This window comes from Anopheles ziemanni, chromosome 3, assembly GCF_943734765.1.
Source record: "Anopheles ziemanni chromosome 3, idAnoZiCoDA_A2_x.2, whole genome shotgun sequence".
NCBI classification, from domain to species: Eukaryota; Metazoa; Arthropoda; class Insecta; order Diptera; family Culicidae; genus Anopheles; species Anopheles ziemanni.
Genome location: NC_080706.1, coordinates 40,165,784 through 40,181,075, shown reverse-complemented (window position 1 = coordinate 40,181,075; position 15,292 = coordinate 40,165,784). Strand labels below are relative to the sequence as shown.

The 15,292-nt window shown below is 42.8% G+C and overlaps 1 protein-coding gene across 1 annotated transcript in view; it reads left to right on the top strand.

The window, feature by feature from the left end:
• Positions 1-15,292, top strand: part of LOC131287469 (cytoplasmic polyadenylation element-binding protein 4-like) — a 218,446-nt gene that overhangs the window by 92,708 nt on the left and 110,446 nt on the right. Inside the window, exon 3 of the mRNA XM_058316518.1 lies at positions 13,005-13,055. Coding sequence (XP_058172501.1) covers positions 13,005-13,055 — 51 coding nt within the window. The remainder of the gene's footprint in view (positions 1-13,004; positions 13,056-15,292) is intronic.

Genomic DNA, 15,292 nt, shown 5'->3' with positions numbered 1-15,292 from the left:
GTACGCTCTGCTATCCTTTTACACACACACAAACCGGATTCGTGTCACAAGGCCCGTGAAGAATGGCCACGCATTCGCACGAATTCAATTCACTCACGACAAACGCGACACAAACCGTCGGCAAAGCGGATGAATGAAACTAACGTACGCAAATGGCGTCGTTCACCGCGCCGGAATCGGAAGCGAGTAATTATTTGGCATCGTTTCTTCTCATTTCGCGGAAATCACGCATCGGAATGGATGGCAGATGAAAGAGGGAGTGAAAAACAACGCTTTGGAACGGAAAGAAACCATTACTAATGGGCCATGATGGGCTTTTTTCCCATCGCACTTTGCCCGTGGGTGGTGGAAGTTGCTTCCGGGTTCAGACACTTTTTCACCAATTCTCTGTGGTGGTATTCAAAGGGAGGAATATTTTTTAAATAAAACTTCTGTTTCATTTTGAAATCAAATTTTTAGTACTTTGGGTGTTTGAACTACCATGTAATTAATTAGTTGATACGGGTTTTTTTAACATTAAACTTTTCATGATTTCGCTTAGGCAAATATAATAATGTCAATTGCTATTTATTTTACCTAATATGTCGAATTTGCAGAAATCTGCACATTTACGAACCGTTTGTACAAATAGGGCTCTTTTTGAAATTTACTACATCAAAAGGAGTATTCAATTAGAATTCTAAACAACTGTTATGTATTTGTGGGTTTTTTGATTGCATAATGTTTTGTTAAAGTTCAATCGAAAACATCATGACCCATTTAGCTATACCTATGTGTGAATTCTTAGAGAGTGTCTTCTATTTGAATCAAAATTCGGAGCTGCAACTGTTACATGATGCTAACGACTAAATAAGTAACGCATAAATTGTTTCTATCAAATTAGTAATAATGTTGGTGTGTTTGTTCATGCGAACCTTGTTGGATGCAAAAAACAAAAAAAAAGATCAAATACTTACAAAATATTATTGCCATTAACTGATCATTCATGACATAAGCTTAAATTCAATACTTTAGACTAGCTCACCATCAACATCAATCAATAAAGAAACACCTTTGAAAAGCTCGTTAAAAAATGTGCAGTTAATTAAGCTTGCTAAATATTCCTTTCAATAATTTAACACTTCATAAAATGGTTATTTTTATCTATTTGAAAGTTATTATATTACGAAGAACAGCTTGACGGTGTAAAATGGATAAAAATGCCACTGACTTTTATATGATTGCTTCATTTTGTTCATCTCTAATGGCTTGGCACTTCATTGCTTCGAAGAAAATTGCCGAAAGACCACTCAAAGCAGTTCAATATTCAACTCAAACTGAGCTCACTTAATCGTGTTTGCAGTTCATAAAACTTGTTTTAATTGCATCGACTACTCGCGAGTTCATTGCCAGATAGCGGTGTATCGCTTTTCCCCGCCCATCCAGTCGTACGTCGGCCACGTGCCAGCCGACCGACTTGATTAACACTTTTGAATTAGTGCCAAATTATGCAGCTGCAAATTTAAACCAGTCCTTCTGGCACGTCCTTCCCGCAATTGGAATTGCATTCTGCGCCCGTCCCGCAAAAAGAAGCCCAATGGGAGTGGGTGTTCGAAATGCAAATAAAAAAAGGAGGAACAACAACATGCGTTACTAATGTTCCACCGGTGAAATGGTGAACGTATTTTCGAGCGTAAGCCGCCGTGGATAATGCTTGCGCACTTGAGCGTTTGCCTGCCGGACTGAGCCCGGGTTCTCGGGGATTTAATTGATATTCATTCGTCAATGATCCTTTCGGAGGGGCGATGAGCACGATGGCAGGCAATTGAAGTTGGACCTGGACCGGGCACCTCACCGCAGTGTTGCGTCGATAATTAGTTGAGCGTGTAACTGCGAACGGTTATTGCTGTTTTGCAAATAAATAATTAGGAATTAATTAATAATAATGTATTCAGCGGCTTGCGAGCGAAGGGGAGTACTTGTTTATTTATTTATTTTGTGCCCCACATGCGCTGATGTACGCGTCCGAAGCGAATTTCCCTCGGTTATCCCTCGCGCGAGCAAATGACGCTCGTTTGGTGTTGTTTTTCGCAATCGAGAATCATTTATTAATGGTGATACTTTTCGGGTCATTCGGTTGCGATTTTGCTGGACGTTTACGAATGATAAAATCACGAATCAGGCCAGCCCGCTTCTGCTCGCTACCGCCATTTCACTTTCCCTCATGCTCCTCCCACCCATGACTATCGGTTGTGGTAATTATTGTTCAATTATTTCTGCCCCGAAACGGAGGCGATCCTCGGACCGGCTCAAAAGTTCCCCCGAAAACGGTGGCGAAGAGATTAAAACGACACAAATAAGTTTGTTTCCCCGGGTAGCCGGTGGGTGCTCTAGGGAAAGACAGTGGTTCAGGTCCACCAGGTCCTACCACCGGCCGGGCCCGGAAGCCGGGGTTGATTTATTTCGGACGCCATTACCACGGGGAGTTACAGGCCCGACGGCGGTCCGCTTATCGGTCCGCCATCCGGAAGCGCCTCTCCCGTGGGGCTATTAGGTGGCGCAAGTGATAAAACGAGTGGAGGAAACGCTGCCAGCGGACAGGGCAAAAAAAAAGGAAGAATTTAAACACACGCACACACACACAAACACCGACCGCACACCTTGTGGCCCGCGGGGTTGGGGAAGTTTCTCTGCTGATCATTAGTTTATTGGGGTCGGTGCGCGATAGTATCAGTCGCGGTTGTAAATTGTAATTAACTATCGCTGTTACACCATTTTATGGGCAATCATCGTTGACTAACGTTTGTTTTCGTTTTTGCATACTGATGTCCTCGTTGTTTTTTTTTTGGTTTTACTTTCGTCTGTTTAGCTCCTTCTTTTTCCCACCAAAACATTCATTTGTTAATGTCCTTTGACATACCTTTGGGTTTCTGTCGGGGATTTGGTTGCAATTTTTTCGACAAAATTTATTTTTTCCCAAGCCCACAGCACCGGTTTTCCGAATTGCACGATTACATGGCCACCATCTTTCCCGGTAATGTTTGTTTATGGCTTGTTTTTTGTTCGGCGCGATAATTGAAGGTGATTTTTCTCTCTTGAAGGATAATTTGAATTCATTGAAGTGGCACTGGTTCCAGCAAAGCCTGGGCGTTGGTGTTCATGCCGACGCCAATGGTGATGTTGGTGATGATGATGATGATGATGATGTTTTGCCGAACGATAGTATTTGGAATAGCCCAATTAATTCTTGCCGCAGTTGATGGCAGAATTGGTGGAGGGAATCGCTGGCAGGAGCTTTTGATGCCAACGGACCAGATTAACTTGTTATTTCTGGTCTTCGAGTTTCAGCGGAAGTTTACATCACAATACCTGAAAGTGCTTTACAGTCCGCTTTTTTTTTTTGTTTCTATTTATTTTGCTTATTGATTCATTTCAAAATCGATCAACCGTTTCGGGGATGCTAAAGAAGTTTGATCATCTTCTTCAAACTTATGAATGACCATCGACATTTTCCAAATTTATTTAGAAATGTTGCAACTTTAATGATTTATAAAGCGACATTTACTAGGGGTATAAACTCATCATCATTGTATAATAAAACTAAACTGTTTAATCATTGTACCTTGGATATATCTGTGATTAAAACAATTCAAACGAACAAATAACTACACTCACTAATTATTCAGTATTTCACAATATGACTATTGTATTGATTCAGTATTAGGTACATACTTTACCACCATTAACGTGATTGTCCATAGTGAGCTGTTAGACGATGAACCAGTTTCTAGTTCATTAAAGAAACTCTGAATCCAGAGAAAAGTTGACGATATTTATGCAGCTGGTTTCGTTCCTTTCTTTTGATCATCAATCCTCCCAACAATCGATTTGAAAACGGAGCATTTCCCAGAACGTTCCAGTGTGGCACGTGCACTGGATATCAATTTGACGCATTCTGGATGTGCAACCCGAACGAGTGGGCGTTTTGTAAAATATTGAATAAAACTCATCGACCTCAAGTTGAAATTTTGTGGAACACACCGTTCCTAATGCGAACGGAATCGATTCTCTAACGATTTCTACCGACGTTCGGTTCGGCGAAATTTAATTACGGGGAACGACCATAACTACCCAATTCGACCGGCGAGCAACGCCTTCCACCGATGTTTGTTTTAAGAGTCCATTTTGTGTCTGCCAGCTTCCCTTCTTCGCCCTTCCGCCCTGCTCGGTTCGCCTCGGTGCAAATTTGTTTCCGGCCCGACCGCTCCAGAAAGGACCGACCCCAAGGGATGAATTATAACAGAAGTCAATAACGAATTCGAAATGAACGACAAACGAAACAGACGACGGTCATTATAGAGAAGTGTCTTGGAGAAGTTTACCCGGCCACGTTGGGCATCGCAGATTTATTTGTCTGTGACAGCAGTTTTCTGAGTGGTTGTGCGAAATTCATGTCAACTAGATAAGGGCAACGGGGTGGTAGGAGTGTTTTACAGCGAACGGAATTAAACGAACTCCGAATCACTTTAAGCTGAATGTTTCTTGAAATGACACACAAGTTTTGTGCGCTCTTAAAATATTATCAAGACAGAAAACGTGGCGCACAGACAATGGAATGAAAGGAGAGATCCATTCCTGAAGGGAAAGTAGGAGCCATAAAATAGACCCGGGGAAGGATTTACCAGGCGGCCAATCGCCGATAATGAGGGACACGCCATTTATTTCAGTTTGAACCCTGCAGAACGGCGCCTCAAGCTAATGCCCGGCCACAACTTTATCAAATATGGATAAATCAATTATCATAATGGCGTGCTCTGGAAGCTTTTCAATTAACTCTATGAATTTTCAAACTCGATAAGGTCCGCCCGATTAGGGATGGGTTTTACGAGGAGCCCTGAACCTGAACCTAGGGATTTGTGTAGTGCATGTGTGCATGATTCATACCACAGTCGGTTTCAATATTTTAGACGATATTGCATCCGGCCATGCGTGGTTACGAGGTGATTAAGATTGACATGGCGCCATGGACGTATTGAAATAAAAAAAGACGGGGAAACACAACTGTTGCTAAAAATACATCAAATGCTAAGACTTGTAGAGCTGTATACATATTGCCTTTAAAATGGTACTTTGTAAAAAAGATGAGCTGTCCCAAAAAAGAAGCTTCAAAGAGATCAAATTAAACTAAATACTTGAAGTATTTTAACTAAATTACACTAATTTTTATAACAGTTTCAAACGAGCCGTTAAGCAAAAGCGTTCACAATGCGCCTAAACAGCTGAAATCCAACGCCCCTGAACTAATGTACCTCTTAGCGATAGGCACCAATTATCATAATTTAGTGCTTCTACCGATAAAGTTATTAGACGCGTCGCTACCATATCCCCCCACTACCCAACGAGCTCGAAAATGTATCATTTCAGCAATAGATAATGAACTCTTTTCCTACACAAATAATCCGTTGTATGCGTGTGTCCTTTCAAGGTTACCCCGGTTACGCGGTGCCAGCGATTATCCTTCCAGCACGCACACACGTGTCCACCATCCTAACCTGCCTTTCCCCATTACATACAAGCTAGCCGCATAACGTTTAAAGTTGCCTTCCTAATTATCCTGGCATGGGCCATAAACGAGCTTGTCTCACGGTTTAACGCGCCCCAGCGCCATGCACAACAAATTCCGCAGACCTTCAGACGCAGGATGTGTGAAGTCACGTTCGGGACTGTCATTGGGTGAAGGGCGAGCGGAGAAAAAACGTAGAAAACTTTTCTACACGAATATTTGAAATTTAAATTTCAACCGTTATTCACCCTCCCTAAAGCTCGTCCCTCTATTACGCCCAATTCCGAAGATTCTGGAGGCTTCCTGGAGCTGGTTTCCGCTAAACGCCAGTCTATGGAGCTGCATTTTAAGCGGGATGAGCACTTTATCGCCGCTGCGCCGAGCAAAAATTTAATTAAACTCATAAATTAAACATACCATAAATATAAAATACGCACATAAATTATTAATGCATAAAGTTGGGCGGGACGACCGAATCCCGAGATCGGAACGGCAATAATGACAAACTCGGAGACATTTTGAATCAATACATGTGCGGTGCATGAGCAAGCGCGAACAAAGAAGTTCTTAATTTCTGGGTTTTATTAATAGGCTCGGAAGTGTGCTTGTATGATAAATTAATGTTTGATGAATCAGTGCATTCTTAAAGTTACGTAACTAGAGATAGTAATAGTTTTCAAATTGAAGAATATAACTTATCGATTCTGTATTTTATCCGAGATTCGTGTCCCATTACATAACTAAGTAAACAGTTCAATTTACAGAACTATTTTTGTTTAAATACATAAATGATCTAGTTTACATTTAGTAAAAGACCTTTTAAAATATCATACAACATATAAAACAGGCATATTTGATCGTCCAGATGTGTCTTTTTTGGGATGCTTTGTTTGATGTCTTGTGTTCCGTTGTTATTCTCATTGAATAGTAGAATCGACGAAATAATCATCAAATCAAAAAACATGTTTGAAGACGGCATGAGACCATTTCATTTGAAGAACCAAGAGACGTTTAGTTATCAGACAGCTATAAGAATGTCATAAAACACAAAAAATATGTATCTTTCTGTTGATGAATCACTCATCATGTTGAAGATTGTTTGAAGAAGACATTAGTCCACTTTAATTAAATAATCAAGAGACAATCAAGCTTACACATAAATAATTATATTAATGGAACTATAATACCGTTTCTCGACAGTACTAACATCAATGTTCATTCAATGCAATGATCAGACAGTAAAACAAAACCTTTAAAAAAAATCTCTAAAACTTGTCTATTGTTAACGTGAGAAAGCTGAATGCCTTCAAACATTGTTGCGCTGGTTTCTGCCGTTTTTTGTTGGAAGGAGTTACAGCAACAGCCGTAAATGGAAACACAAAATAAGTGCAAAGTATGTGCTGAGCGTAGTACTAGGTTTTCAGTAATGGAAGGGAATTGTATGGTTTTAGAGAAAAAAGAAAATCTTGCTTCTGTCCCGCTGACGCCACTGTATTTTCGAGTGCATCCTTTGTCAAGCACTCCATTAACTGCATTTGGTCATTAACAATCGTCCGCCAGGACAACGAGCTGCCAACTGTCAGTTCAGGAAGCGACCACCGCGAAGTTAGTTTCGCGGTTTTCACACTTTCCGTGCGCTTCATTTTTCATTCCTTCCTTTGACATCGTTCAGCGCTGGCCAAAAGGTGTTTGCCCAGATTGACCTCTCCGGGCGCGGGGCGAGGATCGGTACCGTAACGGGGGCAGGGGTAACGATGAAACAAATGAACACCTTAAGAATTGCTGAAATTCTCATGGCCCTCGACCCTTCCGGGGCCCGTTTCCGGACCCGGATTGCGCATCGCCACCCTTTTCATCCGCTTCCGAAGGCCACGGCTGACGTCAGCCCTTGCCGGTTGCCAACCGGAAGCTCCGGAAGCGCCATCCGCAACCTTCGCACCGGTCGGTCATGAAACGAATTACACAATAGAAATTCGCTTCCTTCCATTTGGTGGCCTGGCACCAAGCAACATGGACGGGTGGACGCCTATAGCATGACTGCTAGCGCTGATCGGTTGATGGTGTCCACCCGTCACCTCTCCAGGGCCGGTGGGCAGCCGGGGTTTTTCCGTTTTCCGGCACCGTCCGAACATCTCGAGTGTAATTAATCACATCGGTTACCTTTTCATATTGGGCTGGCGTGAGGATGGCGTGAAACGTACTCGGCATACCCGATGCCCTTCCCAGCGACACCTTTTTCTGCAACCTGGGATTTGGAGGAAGCAAACGGTGCGCTGGGAAGGGAACATACAAAAGAAAAAAAAAACGCAAGAGCACGAAAAACCAAACCATGAACAAAGATTTTGTACCAGATTTCCCGGTACGATGAATCTCCTGACCTCTGCCCTGGTACGGTAAAAGGATCCTCAAAATTGAATACTCACGTAAGCAGAAATTAATGAATTCCATTTCTCTTCCATCCAGTTTCATTTTTCCGTAGAAGCATTTGCCAAGCAAAAGTCCCACGAGTTAACAACTTCCTGTGTTCTTGGTTTTCATCGTTTTTCATTCGAAATGATAATCATTTTCTATGATGGTAAATTTAGTTATTCCTGTTTACAAAGGTGTATTAGGTGCAATATGCTAAGGAAACAGTATTAATGATTTAAGTTGGCATGATTTACTTTATCAAAAGCATTTTGTATTTTTTCATTCCAAACACACAACTAACAAATCCTTTATTACCAACAAAGAGAATGCTTCTTTTTTCAAAGTATGTTTGTTTCAAGTTATTGCAATTGGATTTATGTTCATGTTTGAACACCTAGTTATGTTATAAAGTTTGAATAACTAGGTGTTCTGAAGTTTCACCAGTTACCAGCTTGAGTTCAAACAACGATATTTCGTTTGAAATATCGAATTTGTTATTGTAAACCTCTCGTCTCTGTGTCCTCTTCTTCCATCCTCAACGGGTACCTTTAGGAAATATGATACTTTCGAAATGTGTCACTGGTGTGAACAACAACTTCCAACCGAGTGCAATCATTTGCAATGCGATAACAGCTTCACGCAAAAACACAGAATGTGAAACACAGAAGGACACAAACCCGACCAATCGCTCGAAAGCTGTTGAATACCCGGCGGGAATACAACCTTAGTGGCACGGCACCGTGTTCGAATCAAAGCGAAAATGCAAAACAGAACCAACGAGTATCCAACGAGTGGAGGAAAAATTACTTTCCACCAAAGGGAGGACACACACACACACAAACCACGCCACCTAGATGAAAAGCGGGGAACGAAAATAGAAAAGTTTTAGCGTGTAGCACGAGCGATAAGAGTATTGCAGCTGTCACCTGCCACCGGGGCGGGTGCGGGTGGACAACTGAAACGATACTTATCGTCCGCCCGGAAGTATGCAATTATCAGCAACGAGTCACCGGAGATAACTCGAAGAAAATTTTCACCATTTTCCCAAGCAACACCGAGGAAGGGGGGGAGGGTTGAACGAAATCCGGAACCCTAGCTTATCGCTTAGTTTCCTTTCCCTCGACGCACGAGAGCGAGTTGAAGTTTTGAAAAAAAAAATATAAATAACGAACACGAACTGTACAGAAACTTTTGGAAAAAGGATGGAAAAGAAACGGCGCACAATTTATCGGGGCGCAGGACACTTCCGTACACATATTTTCTTGTGATACGAACCAAACCGAAAAAAAAGAAGAGTGGTCACAAACGAACAGTGATTAGAATACAAACACTGGCATCTATGTTTCTTTCCCACCGGGGGAGATTGCTAAGCGATTGCATCTCAATCGAAAACTTTACGGCGACCGAAACTCTCGATATCTGGCTGAGAGAAACGAAAAAGTAGGAAATCCTTTTTTCCCTCTTTCCCAGGGGGATTTCAGCTCGCTAGCAATATTTCGGGAATTGTGACCAGTATATTTAGATACAACGAGAAACTTCACTCCGCCCTCCGTACGTAAGATGGCCCATTTGAGGCCATTTTCAACGTTCTTTTCAAATGCATTAAAAAACTGAAGCTAGTTTTGAACCTTTTTTTGGCGTTCCCTTTCTTTCCTACACGATGAAAAGGGTTTGGAATCGTTGGAAAGCCGATAAACGTAACTTCCGACGCGGTGCCGATAAACTCTAACGCTGTTTAAGATCCCGCTGAAACAAATGGGCAATCGGGGTTGCGTCCATTAATTATAGCGAAGGGATTTATCCCGAGCTAGGGCGCGCCGAATGAATCGAACGGACGTCACCAGCCCGTCCAAGATGGCCGATTAGCCATCAGGGACGCCGATTGTCGTCGTGTCACATCGTCGAGTTTCCTTCTCCTAATTGGCGGCGTGGAAAAGTCTCTCGCCGGCCGACGGTACTCCCGATAAACGGTGTGTCCTCGAGGCCACCGCTCAGTGAGTTTTCATCGAAACCGTTGGGAAAGGATCCCGAATTGTCTCGCCTGGTGGACATCCAGTCCTGATTGGATGCTGTGATTTCGTTTTTTCTCTACCGTAAGCTGTTATACAGCTCGTTCTCATTCCGTTTATCCATTGTGTTATGGTGAAAACACATTTTTCAAAATGAGCCCACCCTCGCCCAAACGGATCGGCTCACCCGGGAGAAGAAAAGCAACTTTCGGTAATTAGCGATACTCGAGTATCAATCAGTTGGGTTCGCTTCTGTCGGGCGTCTACTACACAAACAAGGGGGGGGCCCTAAATAATACGCACACAAATAATGCGCCTGCGGGCCACACAGTTCGCTATTTTCGTCCCCCCTTCACCACCTTCCCGGGGTCGCCACTCGGGGGAACAATAGAATTCGTTCACCGGGGAGGGTTCAGTTCTCGACAATCAATCAATTGACAAAAGGCGATGATTTTTGGCCGTTCGCTTATTCGTACGATGGGGAGAGGCGGGGAAGGAAACGATGGCAACCGATGAAGAAACTCTTTTGTGTCGGGGCTTTGGGGCGGTTCCAGGGTAGAGGTTGCTACCTACCCTGGGAAGTTGGACAGCCCGACCCCCGGTTAGCTTCAGTGGGTGCTTGGGAGTTGTTGGTCGTGTACGTTGTTTCTGTTGTTCGATTGATGGTTCTGATTTCGCTTGCTTCCTTTCAGCATGCGGGAAGGTGATAATTGATTGGAGCTAGTTTCTATTGTTCGATCGTTTTTTTGGGAGACTTCTTCGTGGATTTGTATAAAGCTTCAAACACTTCAGAGAACAGGAATTTCTTAAATCAGTTTTAAGGAACTACTTTTTATAAACTTCAATAAATATTGTTTAAAACATAACAGTTTGGAATGTTTGGATAAGTTACCAAATCAATCGATAGCTGTGTAATTTTGTGATAGCTGGGTCAAAAAACGGATTCCGTTATTTGCCATTGCATCAAAAGCTACTTTTTTTTTTTTTATGTGGCACGACATCCCCAAGTGGGACAAGGCCTCTCTCCGAAGAGAGTTTGTGTGATCGAAAGACGGTATATTATAGATCGGTGGTCAGCCGTTCGTAATACCGGAGGATGCCAGACTCGAGATTCGATCCCACACCTGTGGTGTGGTGTTTCTTCGCGCTACCGCTGCGCCATGGGCACCCCCCATGGCTCAAAAGCTACTCCTAGATGGAAAAAACATATTAATCATACTTTTCCGATTAGATAGTTACAAAGTAGTTTCATCAGTAAAGCGACTAAATTTGATTACATTTTATATAGTATAATTGCTGTATATTAAACTTATTTTCGCTCAATCTTACAGAAAGCATAATTTTGGATGCCTGCAAAAATTTGTATATTGAAACCTATAATAAATGTCTTGACTGTTAGTAATTATTTAAATTTGTCATTTTCTATGTTTTCTTGTTCGAAAGTCTAAGTTTTGAAACATTTTCATACAGAATAGGAAGCTATTTTCAACTGTTAAATTTATGTGAGATTTCGAAGTTGTTTCATCTTTCCGGCTTCCCATAAAGGGCTTCCATTTAAAGCATTTTATTTCTTAAATATATTAACTTTCTTGCCTTTTAAAACTGCTAATAAAATAGTGTAGAAGTGTTTCATTATCATCAGGTTATTTGCAGACAAAATTTATATTTTCTAAAATTTTACTAGTAACAAAATTTGTATAGAAAAAAGTGTTGATTCTTGTATTGTTTATATTTTTAAATACACCTTAAAACTGGCAAAATTGAATCAGGAGCAAAGGTATATTATAAACAGTTGAAGGTACTATGTCATGTTTAGATATTCCCTCAAGCTTTATTGTGTAATATTGTATGTTGGCGGGTTGAACTGAAAAGGTGTAACTTATGTTTTATATGCATTAAATTGGGTAATTTTTGCCTACAGCTGATGTCAAACTTAAAATACACGTTTGAATATTTCTGTAGTACCGAGAAGCCCATGGATGATTGGCTTTTCTGCGCCATTCTCGGAAAGTTGTCCTCCTGCTAATGCTTTTCCCCGATCAACGGCGCAACCTTCAACTCTCTTCGCGACGCTACATTTAATAGGCGGTCGACACAAAGAATCCATCACCGGGGATTCCCTGTCGTAAAAATAATCCTTGACGGATTAACGGTCAATAGCGTTTTGGGGCGGAGCGGGGAGACGAAAGTGAAAAGAAAAATTGTGCAAATAAAACGCATAATACGTGCGCGGCCCGCACGAAGGCTACGGCGTAGAATAAATTGTTACACCCAGCGCGTGCCCTTTCTTTCCTCCTTGTTGGTGAAAATCTGGACAGAAAAAGAGAGAGAAAGAGAGAGATAAAAAAGAGAGAAAGAAAGAGTTGTTCAGCGTGAAACCAAAAAATTAAAACCCAACCGGGCGCGGGTTTAGCTGGCGTTTTTCCAGGCGAAAGAAGTGTCCGCCCGCGATTAGATGCCGTTTTCGCCGAAATTGATGGAACGAACAAAGCTTAGTCAACTTTTTTCCCCCTCCTTACCCTCCTCCCGCACTCTCTCTCTCCATTAAAGTGTCCAGGCAAAGTTCGTGAACCATTTAATAATGCGCGAAGAAATCACCCAAGATTCGCCCAAGACCACAGGACGCACACTTTCGACAGCCTTTTGCACTTCGATCGAAACCACGATCGGGAGTCGGGTGTCATAAAAAAGCTTCTTTGCCTTTTTCCTCGTGATTCACGCGCCCGTTACTCGCCCGTGCGCCTTTTTCCAAGATTGCTGTTTTCATCCCATCCTGATCCAGAGGTGGTTGTAAATAATTACATTTTCATGTTCCATTCAACCTGTTTTGACCATTAAGCGAATCTTAAGTAGGGTCGGCCCTCAGGTTTTTCCAATTTTTTTAAGCACACACACACACACACACACACACAAACAGATGCAGGCAGACAACCACGGGGAAACGTCTTTAAAAGGGTTTTTACGCAAGAATTCGGTGGTTTCTTTTAATGATGTTGTTCTCATCAAGGTCCTTTTCTCCCTTCTGCTTGTTATTCTCGTTACAGGATTTTTAAACTGCAACACCAACACCCTCCAATCGCTGGCGCAGCTACACGGTGAGTAGACAAATATCCTTTTTGAGGCCGAATCTTTTCTACATCGTAAAACCCGTCTCGTCATCGCGTGAGTTCTCGTCTTTTCGCTCCAAAGGCCTAATGATTCCAGCGGGTTCCCGGTTGTGCGTCGGAGCGCAAAATAATTTTCCCATTTCGAATCGTTTATTAACCACGAATTGCACAAGCACACCGTTAATCGGTCCGAAGTTTCTTTGATGGTCAATAAATGTTAACACACGGCCGACGACGTGGGTCGTAAAAACGTACCGCTTCATAATTACGTCCATGCAAACGGTACGGTTTCATCTTTGCATTTCACAGGGCGGGTGGAACTGGTGTGGATAGGTGTGGTGATGGAAAAACCGGCAACATATCTGACGTGTGTCGATTCGTATGGCATTTCCAACTTTGCCGAAGCGAGTGTGAAACCGTGCGTGGTCGCGCGCGTTCATGTTCGCTTCTTTTCGCTTCCTCCAACCACCCGTCCGTCAACGTGTATTTGTGTGTGCGGTAGTGAGCGAGTGCCAGTGCAAGGAGCACTTAGTGAAACGGTAGGTCCCTCGGCAACCATGTTAAAAGTATGCAAATTAGTCCATTAACACACCTTCCCGTGCCGTGTAGCTAACGTCGGAAACAGTCGTGCGTAGAAAGTCACCATGGGTTTAGGGAAGAAGGAGGAGGTTGGTTCGAAGCGGGTGGGGTAATCCTGCAGACGGGGCAACTGGGGCACGAATGCTTGAGGAAAAACTCGCTACCATCACCGAAAGCCAATCAGTGCCGCCATACCATTGCACCTCGAGTCGAGCAGTCTTCTGCCGGTCCAGGGGACAGGTGAAGAAAATGTTCGATAAACTTAATTAAAAGTCGACTAACGTTTGTAAAGCCGTTTCCGAAACACTCACCCAAGCTCAAGGAAAGAGGGTGAGGGGAAAAAGAAACAAGTCCAAAAGAAACGCCCAAACGCCTCGGAAAAGTCACATAAAAAGGGATACTGCAAAATAAACACTTTTTGACGACTGCGGCTGTTTGGCTAACGATGCAGTGTCGAAATGCTTACGGAACCGTAATCGGGAGGTTGGAAAAATTAAAAATCATCCACCCCCCCCCCCCCCCCCTCCTCTCCTTCTTCACTCCACACCATCATGCTACACTTCCTTGCAGTTTCCGACCCAGTGAATGCGAGGTGGGAGCGGAAAACAGAACAGAAAAAAACCCTCCCCCGACTCCACGGCTAAACCCCGTTCGTCGTGGTAACATTTTCAATTCCGCAAATTGCCCATCACGTTCAGGCGGGTGAGTTTGGTTAAAGTTAGAAACAGGCACACGGACACTCTTTACCGAACCCGTCGTTTCGCCTTTCCTCATCCACATCCCACACCGGGGGAACACGGCCGAGCCCAGGGACAGGGCAAGTCGATGTTACCCGGAATGAATATGTTCGGCAAAAGTATGGGAAGTATTTTCCAGCACGACAAAAAAAAAGATGGTAAATATTTTAAAAAAACCCACGGGCCCGAAATAAGCTAACTCCGTCCAACCCTCGGCCCCCGGTTGTCATTCGGAACGATGCTGAATTGGTTGGTGTTAAATGGCGCAACCGGGGACAGGTCGTCAAAGCGAGCCGCGGCTGAGGAAGACCAGGAGACCAGATGAACCATTTACATGTGCATAATTTTTATTGTTATTGTTACTGTTATTGCACACCTGCCCGCCCTTTCGGGTTTTGGGTGAGCAGCAATAAAAGAAAAGTACATTTAAATTATGATGCTACACGAACACGTGTACGAAGTTTCACGAAACCCTTCCACCCCATAGTCTCACCGCAAAACGAACGCATTCGTTGTGTTGTCGATCTATTGCCGGCTCTTCCTGGTATCGCTTTCGCCAGAAGCGCTGATGTTTCGACTTTCGACAATCGAGTAATTTCATACCAAACACACTTTATGCAAACGGGAGTATTACATGAAGATGGTTGTAGGTGGGTAAGTGTTTTCTCGTTTTACTGCTGCTTGGGTCCGTGTCAACATTATTTTGTATTGTACTCGTTGAATTTGACACTCAATAGTTTACTTTACTCCACAGAATTGGTAGAATTTATGAAGTTTCTTTTCTCAGTTTTTCTTTTTTTTTCTTCACGGGTTCTTTCACGTTGAACACATGAACTGCTATCGGTTTCATGACAGGATGTCTTAGTTATTATTTTTGTTATTTTATTTCAGTTTTAACAATTACCTTTT